Below are 24,401 nucleotides of genomic sequence, written 5' to 3'. Positions count from 1 at the left end.
AAGAAAAAGGAAGAGGTAGAAAGCAATTAGTTTGTTGTTTGCAGCAATGAGATAAAAAGAGATTTGTAAAAAATATGAAATGGATTAGAGAAGTTGTAGGAGAATGAGTTTGCTAATGAGAGAAATAGAGTTGCAATGAGAGAGAAACTTGTTTTACTATAACATCAATGAGAGAGAAAATGTTAAAATAGAATGGAAAGAAAAGCATTTGAAATGTTGGTTTGTGAAGCTGTCCATGTGGCTAGTTGTGGAATCAGAAGGGCAAATATGGTATTTCCAAAACATCTTATTTTCTTATATGATAGATAATATTATACTAATGTTCCTTTAAGAAAAATTAAATTCATTTTTTATGTTTTATATTTTAATTAATTATTTATATTAAATTTGCAGTGTTGACTTTTCTTTGATAAATTTAAATAAAAGAAATTTTTGGGTCTGTTTGGTAAAAATAGCGGTTGAATGATAAGCTAGCTGATAGCTTATAGCTGATGACTGATGGCTGATGACTGATGACTTATAGCTTATAGCGGATGGTTGAGACTGGTAGCTTATAAGCTCATTGAAGTGTTTGATAAAATTAGCGGTTTAATTAACTTATAAATGTAAAATGACATAAAAGATATTTAATGTATAATTATTTTATTTTAAATTTAAATAAATTATAAGGGTTAAAAATGAATTTTAATTAAAATAGTAAGGATAAAAAAGAAAGAAAAAATAATAAGCTATAAGACATAAGCTAAAACGCTATTTAAAATAGCATCTGGAAAATAAGCTATAAGCTAGTAAAATAAGCTATAAGCTCGTGATAAAAAAACCGTTACCAAACGGGTCTAAATTATCATATGAGCTTATAAGACATAAGACATAAGCCATAAGTTCGAAAACATGTCTTACCAAACAGAGCCAAAATATTTGTATTTACATAATAGTAGATTCGTACATTGAAGTTGAGTGTTGATAACTTTAATTTAAATTAATTTAAATTTTTAATTTATTTAAAAAAATTATTATAATAAAATGATATATTACTTCATAAATGGGTGATAGGTACAACAAATTCTACGAATATGAGAATATTTATCTTAGATGACTCTATAAAATTGTCATATCTTTTTTTTATAAGCAATCAATTGTGTTAAAGAGAGTATAAGTAGTACTCAACCCTTAATACGAGACATTAACAAGTCATTAGCTAAACAGATACAACAAAAAAGAGCACAAAAGAACTATTAAACAATACAATTTAGAAACACTATATCGGATCCGCCAGTCAGTCCTTCCAACAATGATAGTGAGACCTTTGTAAATTCACCTGATACCATTTCCAAATTTGCTTTTGAATCATATCTAAAAGATCTAACTCATCCAAATTTCCTCCCTTAAAAACCAAATTGTTTGTACATATCCAAAGGTTCCAACAAATAGCATACTAAAAAAGCCTAAATAACTTTTTATTAAATTTAAAGAAAAATATCATAGTATAGAGGGATTGAGCTGCTACCATCCACCAACTTAATGTCAAGCCAAATGCACTTTTTATGCCAAATCCCTGAGCTAAAGGAACAATTGAGGAACACGTGGATCTCGTTTTCTTCTCCTGCAAAACACAATAGACACAACAAACTTTTTCCTCCTTCAAGTACTTTTCTTTTTGCCAATTGAATTCTAGTTGAAAGACGATTCTAAATCAGTTTTAGTCGAAAACTTTGGATAGAGCTTGGAATTTTGAATTCCACGCCTGTGCAATTCCTTTCAAAGGCATGTCATTTTTCAAGTTTGTTGATAACACTTTATATAGCTACTGCATACATTGAAACCATTCTTATCTTTCCACCAAATGAAATTTTTTGGAACAAAATTGGTTTGTACCATAAAGAACAATCGAGTACACCAACTTATGTTCAAGTGTGCAAGACCATTGACTAAAATTTGTGATACAAGTTAGGCTCTGACACTGAAGTTGAACATTAAAGAGAAGTTTGAAGATCTGTATGAAGGATCAGAACTTAAGCATCATACTCTAAAGACTCAGACTATGAATGAGCTTTTGAATACCAGACTCTGAATAATGTCTATCTATGAAGAGAAGTCAACTTCTGAAGACTTAAACTCTAAAGAAGGTCAACCTCTGAAGATCCAAACATTAAAGACTCAAATTCTGAAGCCACTCAAATGCAAAGATCAAGAAGACTTTAAGAGGTCACTATTAGACTTAGAGGTCACTTTGTCCTCTTCTACTCTCGTGTATAACAAAGAAAAAGATCCACACAAACATCAGGGATGGAACATATAATTCCTTTGGAATCTAAGGATTTTTAAAGTGTTTTTCCAAGCATAAACCATTTGAAGAAACATCCCAACATCTATAATCAGAGCTTTTCCAAGACTCACTTGTGCAAGAAGTCTTCTCCAATGTCTCTCTTATGTTTCTCTATATAAGGAGCTGAATACTTGAAGAAGAAAGCAGTAAACTATTGACAAACAAAAAGCACAAGTTTAACTTAGAATTTCTTAACACATGTGCATTCTAGAAATTCTTAAGTCTTAATAGTCTTTTGTGTTGTATATTATTTATACCTATAATTGTATATCAAGTGTAACTCTCAAACAATTTCTCATATGTAAGTTAGATTGTAAGAAGTCTCTTCTTGTGTGCTTGAGCGTGTGAAATCTCTTTCTTGTGTGCTTGAGCATCTGTAAGTCTTTTGTCTGTGTGCTTGAGCACTAGAAGTCTATTACTTGAGAGTTTGATCATTAGAAGTCTCTTTCTTGTGTGCTTAAGAATTGGAAGTGTCTTACTTGTGTACTTGAGCATTTGTAATCAGATTTAGTTACAGTGAAATCCTTTGGAAGTGCAAAGGGATTGGATAACTCCTGATTTGTGGGAGGAACCAGGATATATCGTTTGCGTCTCTCTTTCTCTTACTCTCTAACTATGATATTTCTTTTATCTGCTGCAAACAACTTACCTTGAATTAGATTCTAGACCATTGGTTCAGAATATGATAAGAGAGTTTCATAAAAGAAAGAAAAAGAAAACACAATTCACCCCCACCTTCTTGTGTTTTTTCTCAACTTCAAATTTATCCTACCTTTCTATATTGATGGAAATGATTCCAAGGACCAACACAAACTTCCTTCATGCTAAACTCCCTTATCTGCTACTTTAGCCCTAGGATTTTCTAATATTTCAAAAGCATTTGGGAACAACCTAAAAAAAGGGGTTAGTCCAATCTAGTTAAAGTTCCAAAAATAAATCTTCATGTTGTCTCCTAGTTTATAGCTTATGGAACCAGAGAACCAATTGCCTTCGTTTGTTGAATCATGACATAAGGATAGCAGATCCTTCCACCATGTTGAGTTTTTCTTGCCAAAAATAGGGCAAGAATGGTTGAGGACTTTTCCTTTGATGTCTTCCTATCTAAATCTCAACAACTCAACCCAAATAGGATTATGATCATCTAAAATTCTCCAAAGCCACTTGCTTAGTAGAACCATATTTATTTAGCACATGTACTTGTATAACAATAAATAAGTATTTTTTAATATATCAAAGTATGTAAAAGTTATACGATTATACAATATAGTAAATCAACTTTATAAAATTATGTGGAATAAAGCGAAATAGATCAAATTATTTTCCACTTTATTCCACATAATTGTATTGTTAGGAACAATAATTGGACATACTTGTTGAGTTGGTGGAGAATTCTATTCAAAAGCAATTGTTCCGAGGAAGGAAGTTTGGAAGCGACTAATTTCTTAAGTGTATATTGGTTTTCATGTACTTGTATATGTTGTTCCCTCTAATTTTTCGGAATGTTCTTATTTATAGTTTTGGTTGCTGTGGGTTGAGATGTACACTATGATATTCATTGGATGGGGGTGGGTGTAAGTGTAACTGGGACCAAAGGTTATGTTTATTTGACACGTGTACTTATACAACAATAATTAAGTATCATTTAATATATCAAAGTATGTAAAAATTATACGACTATACAATATAGTAAAGCAACTTTATGAAAGACAGTTAGCAAGATAACTAAACCAAAAAAATTTCAAGTGAAATAGGTAGGAAATTAAAGTTGTTAATTAAAAGATAACAATTAGTATAGGATTGTGCGCCAAATATTAAGAAATAAATATTGTTCACAGATAAAGATGATGCAAATGACAAGCAACTTTCTTTAAGGTTACACAATTGACATAATAAAAAGAGCTATTTATTCACAATCTTGACATGATTGGTCTTCCTCATTCTTGTCCTAGTAGTTGACATGACCCCCTTAGAAACCTCCTTTATTGTAGTTGACTCGCTGGAACCATAAGGTGCACCCCTCTTGGGGGAGACAACTGGTGTAACGTGTTCTTCCTGCATTTTAGAGGTTTTCTCCAATTCCTCTAGAAGAGTGAAGGAATAAGTAAACAATATACATGGGGAATCCCATGTCAAAATACAAAATAATATTAGTATAATGATAAGTCGGTTATGATAATTAAGCTCAAGTTCAAGACATTAAAGTCTTCTCCACCCGTTATCTCATCCACCCTTTCCTTTATCTACAATACAACTTGGGCATGATATATAATTGTATATAAGAGGAATAATTAATATATCTTAACCTGGGTTCATTATATACCTGAAAAGAACTGGGGTCATTAACATGAAACAAGTTTGGATCGTTAACATTAGATGGGTTTGGATCATTAAGCTGATGTGAGTTAGTATCATTAACATCAGTAGAACTTGGCTGCCTCAAATAAAGGCAACATATCAAAACAATGCATATCAATTGATACAAACAGATCAAAATAATTAATATATGTTAACCTGGGTTCATTGTTGCATGTACCTTAGCTTCTTCCAATTTTGATAAAAATTTCTTGACAGTCATGTCATTTGGAATAATAGATACAACTGACATAGTTTTCCACTTAGGTTGCCATTTTACCTTAAAGGTAAGCAGAAAAAATAACCAAGAGATGTTCGCATTCACGATCTTAGAAAACAAATGTATCCTGGCCAAGATCGTGTTTGAATTCAATTTTAATCTTATACCTTCACATATGACAATAGTTTTATAGAGTTATTATACGACCACATAAACACGTGAACCTCACAAATATAGTGTTTAAGTGGCTAAACTAAACCTCCAAATTTCAGTCTCTGTTGCATGACTAGCAACATAAATATAAGGTGGTTTTTCTCCCCTCGCCTTATTGGGCCATTTATGGAAAAAGCTTGGTAGTACCAACCATGTTGCGAAGACTTAAGAACTCATGTTTTTCCAAATGTAGTACATAAAGTATCCTGCAAAGGGTAATAAGTATTTCATATGTTAATAGGAACAAACAAAATTTAATATCTTTGAACTTTAGAATGTCTGGAAGAAAGCAAAGTATTACATCATACATGAATTTGTCATAAATAGAGATCTGAGTATATCCAGATGATTGAGATCATTCTTCTTTAACCTACGCATATCACAGTACAATTATAACCAGATCCATATCTTTCCTACCTTCATAAAATTGTAGAAACTTAACTGCATAGCTTTCCCAGAGAGTGCAGTTGATTGGGTCGTTACTGTGTGATAAAAAAGATTTTAACACAAAATGTTAAACATGTTACAACAAAGATTTTTTATTTAGGGTGTAATGAAGAACACTAACCATAAATCCTTCAAAATAACATTCACTTGTTGTTTCTTGGAACCACATTGGCTCTGCGTATATCCTATCTCATGAACCAACCCAATAACATTTGTAATCATGATTAAGGTCGCAAATAATATGCGTATAAGATAGGTAAATATGTAGCAACAAATCTCTAGCATCTATACATACCTATTAATCGATCAATCTTCCACTTTCTAGAAATTATATCAGCAAAAGGTTTGAAGTTTATGGATCCATCACCAATGGTATTTTTGTTAGCATAAAAAACTTTTGTTCCACCGATAAACTTAAGGAGATAGCCATGGTCGGACGCCTTGAAAAGCATATCATTATTTTGTACTTGGAAGTTGGAAATGGTGTAAGTATTATTGGGAGCTAAAGCACTCTCAAAGTCCCCCTTATAGAATGCTGGTATTATATCTTGAATATTGGTACCCTGCAATGTTAAACATTCAACCTGTAAAACCATTGCCATGAAATAAACCATAAACTTAGAATAAAAATTTAAAAATATTCAAACAACATCTTTGTCTATTAAAATCATTTTTGTGTTCTCTTTGTTGTTGGAGAAGACATTTCATCTGTGTATAACCCTCACATCTATCTTCCACAACTCTTTTTTGCCGGTGATGTCTTTGGCTGACTCAAAAGGCCGGGCCATTGCAAGAGAAATGGTTGAAGATGAGAATGAGAAACTAATAAGAATGGTAAGCATAAAGAAGAGTGAAAAATAAAATCGTAGTAGAAAGAGAATAATTGAATGGAATAAAAGGCAGAGTTGGTAGTAAGATAAATGTTATTGCTTCAAAAGGCTGTCACGAAACAGTAAGGAGAAGTTTGTGACATGACCAATAGTTTGGTTGAGGGGAAAGCATAAAGTATAAATATCAGTTGTAGTTTAACCGAATCATAGGAAAATAGGTTGATAATGGACAAAAAACAACTTTTAGTCAAGGAAAATAAATTTTGGACATCAAATACCCCTACTCTAGACACATGGCAGAACCATATGCTAGGGAAGGAAAGTGTTTTCCAAAACACCTTCCTTTCTTATATTATAAAAGATGCATTGAGATGTGAAGAAGGATAGACAAACACGCATCCAAACATGCTGTAAATTACTCCATCGGTTTCTTTTTAATTATTACTTTTGAAAGATTTTTTTTAAAGTGTCATTTCAAATTTCAAAATAGTAATGATTGTTATTTTGCCAAAATTACCCATAATTATATATATATATATATATATATATATATATATATATATATATATATATATATATATAAAAATTAACTAAAGTAATAAAAAAATTGAGGGTATTATATAAAAAAATATACAATTATTGTTTAAAAAGTAACAAAAATGATTAGTTTTTTTTAGTATATATATAAAAAGTTAAAGACTAACACTTAAAAAAGAAACATAGAGAGTAATGTCTTCATACTTATATTACTTGAATAAATTACGTCAATTAAGAAAATTGGTTAATATATTCAATTTATTAAAATTATATAATTTTATAAGTTTATTGTTAGGAAAAAGAAATAATTAATAATTAATGTTTATACAAAAATATTTATTACATATAGTAAAAAAAGATGTAATGTAATTTTTCTTATAGATATATTTGAAAAAAAATAATTAATGCATTTTAAAAATTGAAAAAGGTGACAAAGAAAAAAAATTTAAGATAGTTTTATAATTAAGAAGAGAGGTGGAAAAATGGGTTTAATTGATATCCATTTAGATTATAAAATAGTTTTATACTATAAACCGATAAATAGAAAAACCGACAATTTAACCTATCATCAAAATAATTTTAAAAAAGGTTAAATATGTTTTTGGTTTTTATAAATATTTGAAATTTTATTTTTAGTGCACATATTTTAGTTCCTACAAAATTTGTATGCATTCAGTTTTAGTCCTTAATTTTTTTCTATGTTTTTAGAATATTATAAAATATTTCTTTATTAAATTATAATTTTTTTTAAAATTAGAAGAATTAAATATGAAAATTTTAATTTTCTAATTTTAAAAAATTACTGGTGGCATACGAGCTGATTCGTGGTTATAGTAGGAAAGGTGGGATGCCGAGGTGCATGGTCCAAATGGATATCATGAAAGCTTATGATTCAGTGGATTGGAATGTTATGCAAACTATTCTTGTTGAAGTTGGCTTTCCTAGAAGGTTCATAAAGTGGGTGATGCTGGCGGTTACTTCTGTTTCGTACCAGTTCAACATCAACGGTGTGATATCTAAATCTATGAAGGCAACTAGAGGTTTGAGGCAAAGGGATCCAATATCCCCCTTGTCAAGATGGTCATTGCGGAGACGATATACGAGATATGGTGGGATAGAAATCTGGCTGTTCATAGTATAACTAATAGTAATAAGGATACTACAAAGAAAGTTATAGATAATATAGTATACAGGTTATGGGGGTACCCTAAGTTTAGAGGAAAATTAGCTCAAATGTTGATGCCCTAGATTATTGTTAGTTGGGCTTTCGTTGTGGTTTCTGCTGGATCCTTTGGATCGTGGATGTACTTGATCTGTTTTTGGTTTTAATATAATTATTATTTCCAAAAAAAAATGAACATTTTAAATTTCAAATGATAATAATAAAATTAATATGAATCTAAACTTAAAAATTAAATTTTGAGTTTTTTTTCAAAATTTTTTTTATAACGCTCTAAAAATACACATCACTTTAAGAGAATGACTAAAACTACGTGCATAATAAATTTTTGAAGACCAAAACACATCATTTTTTCAATAAAAAACAAAAATAAAATTTAATAATTTTACAGGGGCGAAGAACATATTAAACTCTTTAAAAATAGGTCAGCACTCCGGTACCCATCAAATTTTATGGGGTACCGGTACCCATGTGACATGTAATATTTTGATTGGTCCACTTAATTTATATTATTAATATTATTTTATTATAAATAATTATTATATTAATAAATATTATACCATTAAATTTATGAAATTGTAATATTAACCCAAACAACTTCAGTTTCTCTTTTCTTTTCTCCTTCCTAATTTTCATTCTTTTCAAACAGGCTCTTCTTCGCAACCGCCGACTGGCTTCCTTCTTCCTCTTTTTCTAAAGTTCTCCAACCGCACTTCATTGAATACCATAAGAGAATCTCTCGCAGTTACCGCCGCAATCACACTTTATCGAACGCCAGAAAACAATCTCTCGCAGTTACCGGCGACACATCCTTCTGTCACACCTCTTCTTTATCGAATCGCCCTTCGTGATTCACATGTCTGAGCATTTCTTCTGATGCCAGTAAGTATCCATCATTTTCTCTTCAATGCTTCTTCCATTGAACCCTAGAAAGTTGCAATTTTTTTGATAAATAAAATTTTTTTATAACAGTGTTAATCTGTTTTGTGTTTGTTGGCGTTGATTGATTGTAGGAAGAGGAGTTGAGGACGCTGTTGAAACCAAAAAAGAACTAGCAGCAAGGAATTATCAAGGTCAGAACTTGAAAACAAATGAGTCATTTATTTATTTTCTCCACACCTGCTACTCATCTGTTTTTATATTCTATGCACTTTGCTTTTTGTTTGTTTTGGTTTCGTGATTTCTTTTCTGGAAATTCTTTCACGAGCCCCAATTTCTCTGCAACTTCTTTCTCCATGTAACTCTAATTGCTATCACTAACACCCCCACTTTCTCTCTCTTTTTTTTAGTTAATTTCTTTTCAGAAACTCTTCTTTCTATCTTCTTGTAACTGGTTTTGGGTTTCCTCCTCGCAAAAACCCACCACTCTTCTTACCGTTCATCTTTTACCGATCGGTTTTTGGTAAGTTATTATTTCTCTTTCAATCTGAAATCTTTTTCAATAACTTTACGAATTTGATTGTTTCGATTTTTATTTTCGCTTTTATTATCGTGATTGTGTTAATTAATTAAAAGTGATTGTGTTAATTAATTGCAATTGTACATTAGAGACATGAAGTTTCCTGTTAGCTATCCCATTGCATTGTGCATTTGTTTCATGTTAATAAATTAATAATATAGAACATCTATTGTGTGAATCTTTATGTATTCTATAAATTTTCTTCTTCCTGTATTCAATTTGTGAACATATTGGAAGGGAGTAGAAGAAAGATGAACATGATCTTCTTTCTATATTTTGTAAATTTGAGTGGATAGGAGAACAAATTTGAAGCCAGGAACCACCATGGTAATCAACAACTATGAATTTAGATAGAGCTTTGCGAGTAAGACATAGTTATCATTACGGTTGTGTTGCACATAGGGTTCGGGGTCTAAGGAGAAATGGATGTAGAATCAGTTCTATATAATTATTTTACTCTCAGTATTTCCTTAGTTAATATAAAGACACCACCAACTACTGTATTGTATAAGCCTAATACAAAAAGATGTGAAAAATCATATTTATTGAGCTTGTGTTGTTGTTAAACCATAGGTGAGGTGATGTTGAAGGATGGATTCTATTAAACATTTTCAGTTTTACCACATAACAACTACCCCTCATATAGCCTTTGCTTACTCATGGATATGTCCGTCTCAATAATGCATAGGAATCACTTAAAGATGGACAAAAGAGACTAGATAGAACAAAGGGAAATGCTGAATATAGCGAATATATTTTCGTGAAAAATAACGAATATGTAAACTTTTCAATTAACTTTGTATTCTTCACCAAAAAATATTGAAAATCTAACTTACCAATTAAAAAGAAACACAAGGTAGTTTTGGGACATTCATATAGCAGTTCTCTAAATAAAAAGATCTCTCCAAAGTAAAACTCTAGCTAGTCAATTATCTGTGTATGGCTTCCACCGCTACTTCATAGGTGATGAATCCTTGATTATCACTTCCATGGTAGTCTTCAAAGAAGACAGTTATGTGTTGGTACTTCCATGGTTTTCATATTCCATTTTCATCTTACCTACACTAACAAATTCTCATGTTTAAAATACTTTTATAAATTATTTGAGAATGAAAATTGATTGATCTGATAAGAACATACTGAGTTTGATGATTAGTTTTTAAACCAGTTTGATTGACCTAGTTCTAGGACATACTTATTAAAGAAGTATTATTAATTTTTAAGAATTAAAATAAAACTGAGACTGACTTGATTTAAAAGAATAGTAACCGAAAATAAAAAGTATACTTTCGTGAAAATCGTGAAAAACTTTTTCGCTCTATATAGCATCACTCTAGAACAAATGGTATAAACATGCACTGTTTACCCAACTTTCCCACCATTTCTAATAACAACAGAAACAGTAGTGACAATTTTTTATCCACATCTTTCATGCAATTTTTAGTTTTAGAATCTCAAGTGAAAGCCATTTCAAGATTACCACAGAAATAAAATAGACATTAATGTCCCCCGCCTCATGCACCTGACTAGACCAACACTGTTATTAGCTGCTATTCTTTCCATTCAAGTTCATGGAATATGGTTAGTCATATGCAGTTTGTGATTTCTTTTATTTTCCTGAAATATTATTTAGTTTAATATTATAATAGTGAATTTTAAGATTTGATCTGGTTTAAGAAGGTATCGTTTGAGATTGGTTATATGAGAACAATTAAAGTTAATTTTAGGCCAATAAATTAAAACAAAATTAATGGTAGATTTGGAGTAACTGTGCTAATTTATTACCAGGGGGTATGTTGCACTAGAGGTCACTAATTTCCAAGATAAATAATTAAGTTTTGTTTGTACTATAGTTCTTTAGATTGACGATGCTAGTCGGGACAAAGGAAGTTGTTATGTTCTTTGCACTTTGATTTTTATTTGTTTTGGTTTCTTGATTTCTTTTGGAATAACAACACTTAAGGTTGTTACTTTTTCATGTGGTGCAGACAATAGATGCGATAGGAGTAACGATTGTAAAGGAGACATTCAATTCATAAATAGTACAAACTGTGTAGCAAGCATGAATGACGGGAGAGATGCTAATGACGTTGAAGTGAGCAATGGTAGTTATGAGGATAATGAAGAAGGAAAAGAGGACTTGGATGGTCATAAAAATATTGGTGAAATCTCAGATGATGATATAAGAGATATGAAATTTGAATCAGAGAAAAAAGCTTGTGAGTTTTATGAAACATATGCAGAATATCATGGGTTTGCTGTAAGAAGAGATGAGATTGACCGTGATTTCAAAAAAAATATTATTATGCGCCAATTAGTTTGTAATAGAGAGGGGAAAAGACATAAGAAACATATGTTAAGGGTGGATCGATGATCGCGACTTTACGTGTCTATAAATCTGATGACTGCAAGTGCACAGTCGTGTCGTGTAGTTTTAAAAGATATCGAATCCACAGGGACTATGAATCGATCTACCGTTATCTAAGGTTACTATGTAAAGCTAGGGCTACTAAAATTTCAATTGTTTCTAAGGGAGAGTGATAGTGAGAAATAAAGAATATAATAAAAGACAGGTATCAGTATGTATTTCGTTTAACTTAAGGTGATCCGAAGGTCCATTGGCTTTTGCATAATTTAGTTAAAAATCTTTACTAATTCAATTGATTAAAAATCCTCGTCTCAAACTTTCGCTCTGTTGATTTAGATTACCGTCCTAAACCTAATGTACGCTTTCGCCATCCCATTAGATTTTAGAAAAGCTTTTTGGAAACAACGTAATTAATAAAATGCCCGTTTTATGAAGTTGTTATCTATTTAAATCTCCTAATCTCAAACTTTCGCTCTGTTGACTCGGAACATGCTAATATCCCTAACGTACGCTTTCGCCATCCCGCTCGGGTGTAAAAACAATTTTTGAAAATAAATAAGTCCCAATTAGTTTTAATACGCTTTCGCCATCCTTAAAACTAATGTCCTATGTCTACTATCCAGTTAAAGATCTCAAACTTTCGCTCTATTGATTTTAACCTTTGACCGTCTTAACCCCTCAAACTTTCGCTCTATTGGTTTTAAGACTTACTAATTAAATTAGACATACAGACCAAAAACAAGTGATAGTTAATAAAACATAATTAAGCCAATTTATTTCGGATCCCTACGGTTAACTTACTTTACATACCGACACCTTAGTAATTTAGCCAGACATATTAATATGGTTAAACATGCATAAACAGATTCGGTTTATAATAATAGGCATGTTAATAGGCATACAATATATCATGCAAATAAAAGTATAAATAAGGCGGTAAATATTAAACCTGAATTAAATAAATGGTAATTGGATCTTCGAGTACTGAACTTCCACCACAGGTTGGCTGGATCGTTCTTCGGAATTTAAACGGACAGAAAAAATAAACAAGGAAATAAAAGCGATAAATCTAACGTAAGGCTAGATCTATAAAAAGTTCACAACAATTTCCGGTGTAGAAACCGTTGTGAGAAAATAAGTGTTTGAATGAAAGCAGAATAAAGAAATACGGTTCGCGGTACAATTTCGGCAGCACTTCGTTGGCAGGAAATCGGACTCTTTGGAAGTGAGGTAGCAGGTTCTATTTATAGGGCAGGTTCTGTTGTGACGTTGCGTGAAAAGTGGGGACTTTGCAGACTGGGTGTGGAGACGTGCGTCTCCGTTTCTTCAGGAAGCGGCCTTGACTGACTTGAGACGTGCGTCTCAAGTGGAGAAGATGTAGGAAGGCTTGGAGACGTGCGTCTCCTTTTGCTGAGGTGGCCTTTGGAACGTTGGAGACGTGCGTCTCCACTAGCTTGTGTGGTTTGGGCTGCCTTCCTTCGTGGGCTGGATTGCTTCATTGGGCCTTTAGGTCTTATTTGCACCCCTCTTTCACTTCAGCACTCCTTTTTCATCTTTTAGGCATAAATATTGGTCATTTAAGCTCCATTTTCTTTCCTTTTCGCAAATAGTCGTGATTAGAGTGTAAAACCTGAAACAAAGCAAATACTCGCGTAATATCATAATAAATTAACATAATAAATGGAAAATGCTATAAATATCTATGGATTTTAAGCTAAATATACGATATAAAATCCTGTTATCAATCGACACAGGGAGCCAAGGCCTATCACTAGAACAGGTTGTCATGCTCGATTGCGTGTGTCATATGATGTTGTGACTAGGAGTTGGAGAGTTGTTGCATTTGAATCTGCTCATAATCATAAGTTAACTCCACAACGGTTTGTTCATTTTATTCTTAAGTATCGTCGACTGAGTGAAGTTGATAAAGCGCTTGTTGATGGCTTGCATACATGTGGTGTTAGAACATGTCATATTTTGGGTTTTATGTTGGGTCAGAAAGGTGGTCATGAAGATTTGGGATTTATCAAGAAGGACCTATATAATTATTTTAGTAATGGAGCCAAGGCTAAAAGAGAGAATGGAGATGCTTTTGCTGCTTTGTCTTATTTACAGGCTAAAGCCGACAATGATCCGATGTTTTTTTCGAAGTTTACCACAACAGAGGATGGTCGTCTACAAAATTTATTTTGGTCAGATGGTACTAGCCGATTTGACTTTGAATGTTTTGGTGATGTGGTTGCATTTGACACGACCTACAAAAAGAACAGGTACAACAAACCCTTTGTTATTTTTTGTGGGTACAATCATCATGGTGAAACTACAATTTTTGGGTGTGCTTTAATTTCAGACGAAAAGACAGAGACATATAAGTGGATTTTAAATGCGTTTTCTGAAGCAATGTTCCATAAATGTCCTAATATATTTGTTACTGACGGAGATGGTGCAATGCGGGAAGCTATCAGAGTTGAATTTCCAAATGCGTCACATCGCCTCTGTTTATGGCATTTACATCAAAATGCTATTGAGAATGTCAAGAATAACAAGTTACTAGAAGAGTTTAAGTCGTTGATATATGCTAATTATACCCCCGAGACATTTGAAGATGAGTGGAAGAGAATTGTTGATAATAATGGTCTCTCAGACAACAAATGGGTTAAGAAAACTTATGAGATAAAGAAAATGTGGTCAAGTGCGTACATGCGAGACAAACTTTTATGTGGTATAAGAACTACATCAATGTATGAAGGTATCAATTCATTTATCCAAGGGTATGTGGATAATAAAAACAGTCTTGTGGATTTCATGCATAATTTTGAAAGAGCTTTGAAAGAATACAAACATAACGAATTATTATCTGATTTTAAGTCGTTCTATTATGAACCCGTGTTGACAGATGCTTTAGAAGGAATTGAGACTGGAGCATCAGAAATATTTACATGTAAAAAATTTAGGGATGTTAAAAATGAGATAGAAGGTGCAGGTGCATTGAATGTCATTGACATAATTGAGATTGGTAATAACGTGACATTGAAGATGAATAGATTTTGCAATCCAAATTCTGAATTTTCAGTTTGTCTTGAGAAGACGGAGACTGTATTTTTATGTGATTGTCGACTGTTTGAACGTTTAGGAATTCCGTGCTCTCACATTATTTGTGCCATGAGGCATGAGCATATGAATGTGTTTCCAAAAAGTTTGATTTGTAAGAGATGGACTAAATCAGCCAAGGATGATCACATTGCGTCGGTGTTTTCTGAAGAAAGTGATTCTGAAAAGTTGTTCATGTTTCGTAGAGGCGCAATGTCTGCTGCATTCAACACTTTGTGTGATGTTTCTTGTAAAGATTCTGGTTCCTATAAAGAGGCTCTAGAAGGAGTTTACAAATTGTGTGAAAATATAAAGAAGCGTCATGAAGTAAATGATAAACGTAAGTCTAATCCGTCGGTTATTGGTGATCCTATAGAGGCTAAAACAAAAGGTGCCCCTCATAAGAAGAAAAATTGTGGAAGACAAAAGGTGCTATTCGTAAAGAAAAAAAGTCATGGAAGTCAAGACAATGTTCTCATTGTAAACTACCAGATCACACAAAACGGAAGTGCCCGGTACTAGCTGCACGTGATGATTTACATCAGGTTGACGATAAGTTTTCATCCGACCAATCTATTGATGAATCAATGAATTTTAATGTAAGTTAATTATTATGGTTTATTTTAATTAGTTTATATACTTAAAAAATTATTTAATATTATATTCTTGTAGTTATATATATTTGGTTTATACTTAGGTGTCCATAAGTCATAGTATCAATGACGACATAGACTCCCTAAAAGTCTCAAATAAAAACAAGGCAAGTTTACACTCACCATTGTTATCTAGTTTTATATGTTCATGTTATATTGTATTCAATTTCAATTTAATTTGTTAGTGCAGGGTGTAGATAACACTCGTGGTAGTAAACAAAAGGGAAAAGGTGTCAATGTTGCTTTTTCAACACAAGACTCTATCAATAAAATAACTTCTAAACAAGTGAAGTGACATTGTTAATTTGTTTACCTTTTAATTGAATCTAAGTAAGTTATATCCATTACATGTTACTGAAAAGTTTATTATATGTTATTAGGTTGAGAAAGAGAAATCTAGTGGACCAAAGGTAAACATGGAGGAAACAAATGGACAAACTCGTCCAACTGTAAGTGCTTTTGTCACTCCGAATCACGCTTTGAATACTGAAATTATAAGGAGTTAGTTTTTGAAATTTTATGGGAATAGATGTTTTTAAAGGTATAATAATATATTTACCTTTATGTGCATGTTCTTATTTATTTCAGAATGTTATGGGACATGACTCTCCTATCAAAATGGAAAGTTTTAATGCAACATGGCACAATGGTGTGGGATATGGTGCTCATTATAATGGGGTTTCGAATCAAAGTGTATCAATCTTTCCCCAATTTGTTCCAAATCAAGGTGCATTGGTTCGCCCTCAATTTATTCCGAATCAAAGTGCATTGATTTTCCCCCAATTCGTTCCAAATCAAAGGGCATCAATTTTCCCTCAATTTCCATTAGTAGACAACTTCACATCACATTCAAGTTCTCTTTTATATAACAGATCACATAATATTCCACATAGTACGCATGTGAGTAAACACAATCTTGTTACTAATTATGTCTTTTTTGGTCGTCAAATACGTTTTCTCTCTAATTTGTATCCTCTATTTATGTTAGTTTATGGGCACATTGAAGGAGATGGAACATTCTGCAAAGTTCACTAGAAACAAAGGTGAAAATGAAGATTCCAAACCCACAAATCGCAATCGGTGAGACAGGTATCCAAAATGATGTTTTTTGTTTTGTTTTGTTATCTTATATGAGTCTAGAGTGTGTGTTATGTAAGTTGTCTAATTAAGTGGTATAGAGTTGATAACACATTTGATATTAAGTCGGTTTTTGGTTTAGATAGATATTATAAATGAGAAGTGACTATGATTTATGCATGGTGTGTGAAACGTTTAGGGGAATTGTGTGTTATAATAGAATCGAGTATAATGAGATTGTGTTCTCCATGTTTTATTCATCAAGTAATGTTGATTGTAGACTATGGTTTCTGCAGCAAAGTCTGTCTAATTTTTTTTTCTTCTTGCAAACATATCATCGTTCGTAAAATATTTCTTAATTATCCAAATGAGTAGATCTGAATGTTAAGTCTTACGTGGAGTATATGGTGGTGGCAAGGCAGTTTGCTTTTTTCTAATAAATTTACCCACTGTGCAATTTTTCTCTTCATATTTCTTCCATTGTTGTATACCAACAACACCAAAAAATATGAGAAAAATTTATCGTTATGAAAGCCCTGATCAAATTGAACCAGTTTTTGATGCCAAAGGTATTGAAACAGTACACAGGGACACATGTGAAGCAGTTGCCAAGATAATGGAGCAATCTTTGAGACTCTTTTTTCAGCACCAGAAGTTATTGGAGGTATAATGCTTGTATCTTTCTTGTATAAGTACATCACAATGAATGTAATATTTTAGAAATGATTATGATATCTCTAATGGTATATAAGGTAATGTATGTTTTGTTACTGTCGAGGTATTGCACTGGTTTATTTTCCTTTGTCTTGTGGATATATTTATGATTGTAAATTTTTAAGATGGATATAGGTTCTTATTCTCAATTTCTCATCCCTATAATTAAGAGATGTTGATTGTAATCCTATTATTATAAAATGGACAAAAAGTTGAGGCTTGATCTCTCGAGCAATTCAGTTCAAAACTTCCTCCACTTTCAAGTGTTCTTCGAAAATGAGAAGGTAAAAACTTGAGGAGGGGTTTGATTGAAAAGTTTTGATGTTTCGATGGCATTTTCTGCAGGATACTTTGTATGCCGAGTAGTTGATTCAAGCAGTCCCTAGTTGGTGGAGGCAATCAGTTTGCGTTTTTGGCTGGTAGTTTCAGACTGTGCGTCTCAAGTCAGTAGGGTGTAAAAGGCTTGCGTTAGGCGTCCGGCTGATATTGTAGGCTTTGGAGCTCGTATTTTGTAGCACTGCAGTTTGGTTCGCTTGATCCCTGGTCGCGGTGAGGTTTTCTTCTTGTGTTTTAAAATATCCTTTGTTGATGTTGTCTCAGGTGGAACATCAATTTTTGCTGAGTAGCTGAGGTTGATTGGAGGCTGGCAGAAGCGATTTCTCTTTTTCCTGTTAGCTGTCTTACTTGAGTTATTTGTTGCATTTGTCTATCAATTTTTCTAGATTGTAGAAGTATTATTCATTTGGTTGGTAGGTGGCCTCTGTGTGGTTGGTGGTGCTGTATTATGAAAGAAATCTGGTGTATTAGCTATTTGCTATTTTATGTTGTCCTTTTGTACTGTTTTTGGCATAACTTATGCCTACTGGTAATGAATTATTTTTGCCTTTTCAACAAAAAAAGCCTATAATTAATGATTTATTTTTAGAATTTTATACTTATATGGTTTTGATAAAAAAAACTATAATTAATATTAAGTAGCTGCATTTATAATTAATTCCTTTACTTGAAAAAATTATATATTTCGCTACATCTATAATTACTGATTTATTTTCAAAATTTTATATTTTATTTTTTAATAAAATTGATGTGAAATAGCTTAACTTTTTATTTGAAAACATTATAGATATAATTTTGAATCTTTATATGTTATCTACTCACTCCTGGTCTTAAAAAGTTGAATAAACTATATTCTTGTAATAAATTTAAATATCAATAATGAATAACCTTAAATTAAAATTATAAAATAATATTTGTTTTTTAATTTTATTTTTAAAATTATATAAATATAACAAGTACTTTTTTTATTAAGTAGTTGATAAAGTATGGAAAATTAGTAAATTTAATTGATGCTATTAAGATGCTAAAAAAAACATTATTTTTTAATTTAAAATATAGATTAAATTGATATATTTCATATGTTTTAGAGTTCAATTACTAAATTTAAATTATATTAGACTTGCCGTGGTTCCATTTTATATGAAGTTTTTTCACATTTTTGTAATAAATTTAAATATCAACAATGAATAACCTTAAATTAAAATTATAAAATAATATTTGTTTTGTGAAGTTTAGATGATTTGCATTTTATATGAAATTCACTTGGATGTTGTATTCCTGTATCCTTACGATGAATTAATGAATTTTAATGTAATTTGATTATTATGGTTCAATAAGATCCCTTAATTAATACTAATTAATTGAAAATAATAATTCAATTTAATCTATCTATAAAAATTAATTTAGAGGAAAAATATTAAAACAAAATATTATATAATTAGAAAGGGTAAAAAAAATAATTCGGATAACAAAACCATTAAATAAAAACACTAGCGGATGAATATAACTAGGGATTATGAATAATAAAATCAATTAGTTCAAAGCTAATAAAATCTAATCAACTTTTATTGCATTCTTCAACTTTTCTTGTTTCTTTTGCCAGACTCAAAATTTCCTCATTCAAGTTGTTGGAAGGATGCAATATCAAGTCCAATGCTATCTTTAGCCTCGTCCCTTCATTAACCTGTAGTAAAAATTTCAAAGTTATTAATAAATTTACATGTAGTACTAAAATATATATTAAAAAAATAGAATAATATTGGAAGTCATACATTAATCTTATATTCATGTGCTCCCGTTTGCATCATCCATGTAATCACCCAAATTCCACAATCATTCCTAACATTAAACACCTTGATTAGATAACATATAAAGAAATAAAAATATATAAAAAAATAAAAGTGTAATTAAATTAAAATTCTTACGAGTTATTTGGTTGCATTTCCAAATTCTTAGGAATGACTAAATTATATTCAGATATCTTTGGCTTATTTGCTATCTCACTCCCATGGAAAGATGGATCCATAAGCAACTCTTCCATATATAAAGCCTAAAGACAACAATGATGGTTAATCATTTGATGTAGCCACTGTATTTATGATATAATTAATTCAATAAACATATAAAAATATAATTATTTTTTACCAATATCTTGATACTTCTCATCCTGCCGGGATATGCTGAAATACTTGGCAATGAGTCTAAGTAAATTAACTTTTTTTTCTCAAAGTCAATCACAATCAAGAACCAATGCAAATATTCAGAATCATGTAGCGGTGAAAATATCTGTATACATCGACATTTAATATTTAGATAAATATCCATTTGAAATAAGTATCAAACATTAATATAATTTATTGAATTACCTTTGAAATCATGTCAGAGTTTCTCATAAATTTATGCTGAAATCTTTGTATCATGGCATGTCTAGGTGAATTCCATGCCATCACATATTGCTACAAGAGAAAATATTTTCAGTGATAATCACGACCTTTTTACTTCAAATATAATTTACGTTAAAAAATGTGTGAAGATTGTACCGTAAAAGTAGTCGTCATAAACCAAATTCCTCTTTTGATCATCTCATTATGTGCCTTATAAGTCAACATAGATACGACTAGATTAATTATCTAAAACAATATAAAGATATTATGTTAAAAGAATAATTTAATTAAATAACAAATATATTAATATTAAAAAAACACAATTAATATTACATCTTGATCAAGCATTTTTGTAGGCTTTAAACATTGTAGAAGCTCTATTGTTCCTTCGCAGCGGGATCTATCTGAGATAATCACTACCTTTTTACTGCAAAAAAAAAAATTATATCACACTCACAATGTTAATTTTTTTCTTACAAAATATATATAACAGGATAAGTATGACTAACCCATCTCTTGAACGACCAAATAGATATGATGCAATATCACATTCGTCAGAACTTAGATTCACTGTCTTCTTTGGTTTAAATAATAAAGACAACCACTGCATAAAAATATGACATTAAAAATAAAACTTAATGAAAAAAATGAAAAAATAATTATTATATTAAATGAGTAACACAAATAAAAAATTACTTACTTTAGGAATAACCGGTCCGACCAATTTAGATTTGGATTTAATATAGAATCCAGATGAACTTTTGATTGTTACAAGAGGTTTGCTACCATCTTTACCTGGTGCCAAAAAATTTTGAACTTCGAGAACATTAGTTTCAAAATCTTCAATATCCTCTTCAGTTATCTTTTCTTTTTTACTTTGCTTTTTCATGTCAGGTATAGATGTATTGACATCAGACATCACTGATTGCCGCATGTAATTTGTTACAATTTCTTTAAAATCATCAAAAGATTTGATTATTTTATCGAAATTGTTCTCCAAATTAGAAATCCTTTTTGATGTGTCCTTCTCACATATTGAAAAATTTGTATCTTGTGAAATAATTTTATAATACTAATGAATTACAAGAACTAACATTAAAAACTAATACCGTGTCATCATCTTTTTTAGAGGATAACATATCTGGATTCCAATCATCATAATTTTCTTCTTCACAATTCATTGGCTTGCCGTTTGTGTTGTCTTCACTGCAAGTTCATTAAATAAAATATATTACATCCACCATCTATAAATTTATTGTAAACACATTATACGAAATAAGATGAGTACCTATCCAATATGACCAAAGAACTTCCTTGATACAACAACTTTTTGTTTCGGTTGGAGCGTGACGTAATTGATCCGTCATCATCTTTTCGTTGCCGCTTTGAATTTTTATCTTTGACCATACCTGAGTAGAAAAAACACATGCATAATTTTTTGTTGTGTTTCTATAGTACAAAAAATTTGGGTGAAAATGATATTACCTGTAGAAACAAAAAGTGATGTGAATAGAAGCAAAACTAATGCTAAAATATGGAATAATTATTTATACCTACGTTTGAAGTGAATGGTTGTATGGTTGTAGATACTAGAGTGGTGTGAGTGGAGGAGGAAAATAGGAGTGGAGTGGGCCCTTAGTTACAATGATGCTTACAGTTAATAGTTAATGAGAGGTTATATTATATAGTATATGAAAAATGAGGAGAACGTGTGTTCTTGAATGGATAGTAAGAAATGGTCTAAATGATAGTGGAACCATAAAATCTTCAATTAATTCAATTTAATTGAAAATAATTATTCAACTTATGCTAGAATTCACCATAAAACAAATAATAAAGAAATAGGTGAAAAACATCTACGGGGAACGTGGTTCGCTAATTTTAGCTATTACTTTGTATTCATGAATTATTGAAATAAAAAGTATAAAGTAATTAAATTAAATAAAACAAATGACAAATAAAGATAGAAAAAATTGCAAAATAATTATAAAAAAATAACAAGACCACCCTAAATTTTAGTTCCAAAACTTAGCACGTGTTAGGTTCTATGGTGAAAAAAAAATGATTTTGAGTGAATTAATTATTTAAAATTGATTATGGATAAAAGTGAGTTAAAGATAAAGTGATTTATATTCGAAATTTTTTTGGCAAAAGTGAGTTGAACAATAATTTCTAGTATAAAAATCACATTTAAAAATCACGTTTGATTAAAAGCTACAAATTCTAGCTTCAAGTAAAATCAATTCTGAAAAGTATAATCAATTTTGCTCGAGACTACTGTAGGTACTCCTCAGCAAAATTGTCTAGCTGAGAGATTCAATCGAACAATTCTAAAAAGGATTAGCTGAATGTTGGTTAGTGACTAACAACCTTGCACGAGCAACCGCCGGTGACTAACAACCAATGACATGTTCAATGATCTGATTTATGGTATCACTTACCATATCATTTGTGGGAGGTTATTAAAAAAAATGGTAATTTCAGTAACTATTCAATAAAAGCGCCCCATTAACTCTAACTAAATCAAAATAATTATTATTAATTAAATAACTATTCATACCATATGTTTAATAAAAATATTTTCAAATAATATTGATACGATTATGTTTACATTCCTTTTGGTACGGTTGGTGAATTCGATAAGCCGTTGGCTTTGAATTGGGGTTCAGAAGTATCTTGCAAAATCAAGGCATTCAGGTGGAGATGTCTTATTAATAGGCAAGTGAACCTTAATCCATTAATCACAAAAGAAGTGCATCGGTACGAAGGCGAATATTGATCATGCAATTGGAGTGGCTCTCCATACTACAGAGGTCGCTTGGGAACACATGCTTATCTTTCTTCCTCATATATATTTGCGCGTTTCTCTGTTCCTTCGTCGCATCTACTGCAAACGGAACACAACCATCGGTGACAAGATCAAGAACGTCTTGAGGATCAAACAACACACACATCAAATTAAGTGAACTCAATTTTTTAACATTATATAGTAAATTATAACTTTTTAGTCACTCAATATTAGAATTTTACTAACAAAAAAATATGTATAAATTTTTCACATTTTAATATCATATTGTATCACTTATATAAGATAATAAGGATAAAAATGTAAATTATTAATAAAACCCCTCCCCTCCCCTCCTGAACCATACATATTTTTAATTAAAATCTCTCCCTTCCCCTCGTTTGAACCAAACACCTATCTAATTAAAAAAATCCCCTCACCTCCCCTCCCCTCCCTCCCTCCCTCCCCCTTATTTGAACCAAATAGACCCTAAGGCTTCCACATGTCCTTTTGGATAAGACGAATCATTTTGAATTTGAATCTCATTCTGTTCGAGGCGTCAAAACTTACTCTCCAAATGCTCCTAAAATACATTAAGTCTTTTATCCTTGTCTCTATTTTACTTTAATACCTTTCGACAAGGTAAAAACCACTTCACACTAAATGATACTTCGAATAACCTTCAAAGGGGTCATTCTCAGTTTGTCTTGATAAGATAGATAATGTATTTTTATGTGATTGTGGACTCTTTGAACGGTGGGAATTCCGTGCTCTTACATTATTTGTGCCATGAGGCATGAGGATATGAATGTGTTTTCGAAAAGTTTGATTCGTAAGAGATGGACTAAATTAGCCCGTGATAACCACATTTCATCGATATTTGTTGAAGAAAGTGAATCTGAAAAGTTGTTCATGTTTCGTAGAGGTGCCATATCAGCTGAATTCAATACTTCATGTGATGTTTCTTCTAAAGATTCTGGTTCCTATAAAGCTAAGTTAATAACTAAAAATAACTTCTAGAAAAGCTTCTAACTAACAGTCTCAAAAGCTATTGTTTCTGACTAACAACAACTTATAAATATGAATTACTTCTAACAATAATAAACCAAAAAATATTATTTCAAAGAATATAATTTCATAATTTCAAACAGCCGCTTAATTATTAATTAAAATGAAACATTTCCAGTAAATCAAATTAACTGTCATTAATAAAAAAATTAAATCAAATTAATTTAGTCATTAATAAAAAAAAATCAAGACTTACATAACTATCTAGAAGTGGGGGATATGGTTAGCTTATGTAAAAAAAAAATCTAATTATATTAGTATGACAAACAAATTAAAATAAAATTGATTACAGTATTAATAATGCCAACGTAAAAAGAGGAATCAAGAGATTTGCATAAACAAAAAATATCTTAATTTGATGT

At 31.1% G+C, this 24,401-nt stretch overlaps 3 protein-coding genes across 3 annotated transcripts; 2 read left to right on the top strand and 1 right to left on the bottom strand.

Moving 5' to 3' along the window:
* Positions 1-2,393: 2,393 nt before the first annotated feature.
* LOC131648692 (uncharacterized) lies at positions 2,394-6,346 on the bottom strand. Its single transcript, XM_058918427.1, has 8 exons — positions 6,278-6,346; positions 5,854-6,142; positions 5,680-5,743; positions 5,495-5,593; positions 5,263-5,317; positions 4,860-4,958; positions 4,647-4,757; positions 2,394-2,477 (listed from the first exon to the last, which is right to left on the bottom strand). Exons 1-8 carry the CDS (start codon positions 6,344-6,346, stop codon positions 2,394-2,396), a joined length of 870 nt encoding a protein of 289 aa, XP_058774410.1.
* Positions 6,347-7,793: 1,447 nt separating this feature from the next.
* Positions 7,794-8,969, top strand: LOC131648691 (uncharacterized). Its single transcript, XM_058918425.1, has 2 exons — positions 7,794-7,965; positions 8,755-8,969. Exons 1-2 carry the CDS (start codon positions 7,794-7,796, stop codon positions 8,967-8,969), a joined length of 387 nt encoding a protein of 128 aa, XP_058774408.1.
* A 1,982-nt stretch (positions 8,970-10,951) lies between these two features.
* LOC131648690 (protein FAR1-RELATED SEQUENCE 5-like) lies at positions 10,952-14,847 on the top strand. The gene is made up of 5 exons (XM_058918424.1): positions 10,952-11,145; positions 11,553-11,926; positions 13,139-13,212; positions 13,687-14,703; positions 14,829-14,847. The coding sequence occupies exons 1-5, from the start codon at positions 11,136-11,138 to the stop codon at positions 14,845-14,847; spliced, it is 1,494 nt and encodes a 497-aa protein (XP_058774407.1). The 5' UTR covers positions 10,952-11,135.
* The last annotated feature ends 9,554 nt before the right edge of the window (positions 14,848-24,401 follow it).

This window comes from Vicia villosa, linkage group LG2 (genome assembly GCF_029867415.1).
Source record: "Vicia villosa cultivar HV-30 ecotype Madison, WI linkage group LG2, Vvil1.0, whole genome shotgun sequence".
NCBI classification, from domain to species: Eukaryota; Viridiplantae; Streptophyta; class Magnoliopsida; order Fabales; family Fabaceae; genus Vicia; species Vicia villosa.
Note: the sequence above shows the minus strand (reverse complement) of the source record. Positions and strands in the feature narration are given on the sequence as shown.

Coding starts and splice junctions, on each gene's coding strand:
- LOC131648690 (XM_058918424.1), top strand. Junction 11,927..13,138: donor ATAAGAAACATATGTTAAGG/GTGGATCGATGA, acceptor CTTCGTTGGCAG/GAAATCGGACTCTTTGGAAG. Junction 13,213..13,686: donor GTTGTGACGTTGCGTGAAAA/GTGGGGACTTTG, acceptor CAATCGACACAG/GGAGCCAAGGCCTATCACTA.
- LOC131648691 (XM_058918425.1), top strand. CDS start 7,794: ATGGATATCATGAAAGCTTATGATTCAGTGGATTGGAATGTTATGCAA. Junction 7,966..8,754: donor ATCTATGAAGGCAACTAGAG/GTTTGAGGCAAA, acceptor CTTTTCAAACAG/GCTCTTCTTCGCAACCGCCG.
- LOC131648692 (XM_058918427.1), bottom strand. CDS start 6,346: ATGGCCCGGCCTTTTGAGTCAGCCAAAGACATCACCGGCAAAAAAGAG. Junction 5,594..5,679: donor GTTATTTTGAAGGATTTATG/GTTAGTGTTCTT, acceptor TTTATCACACAG/TAACGACCCAATCAACTGCA. Junction 5,318..5,494: donor GATCTGGTTATAATTGTACT/GTGATATGCGTA, acceptor TACCCTTTGCAG/GATACTTTATGTACTACATT.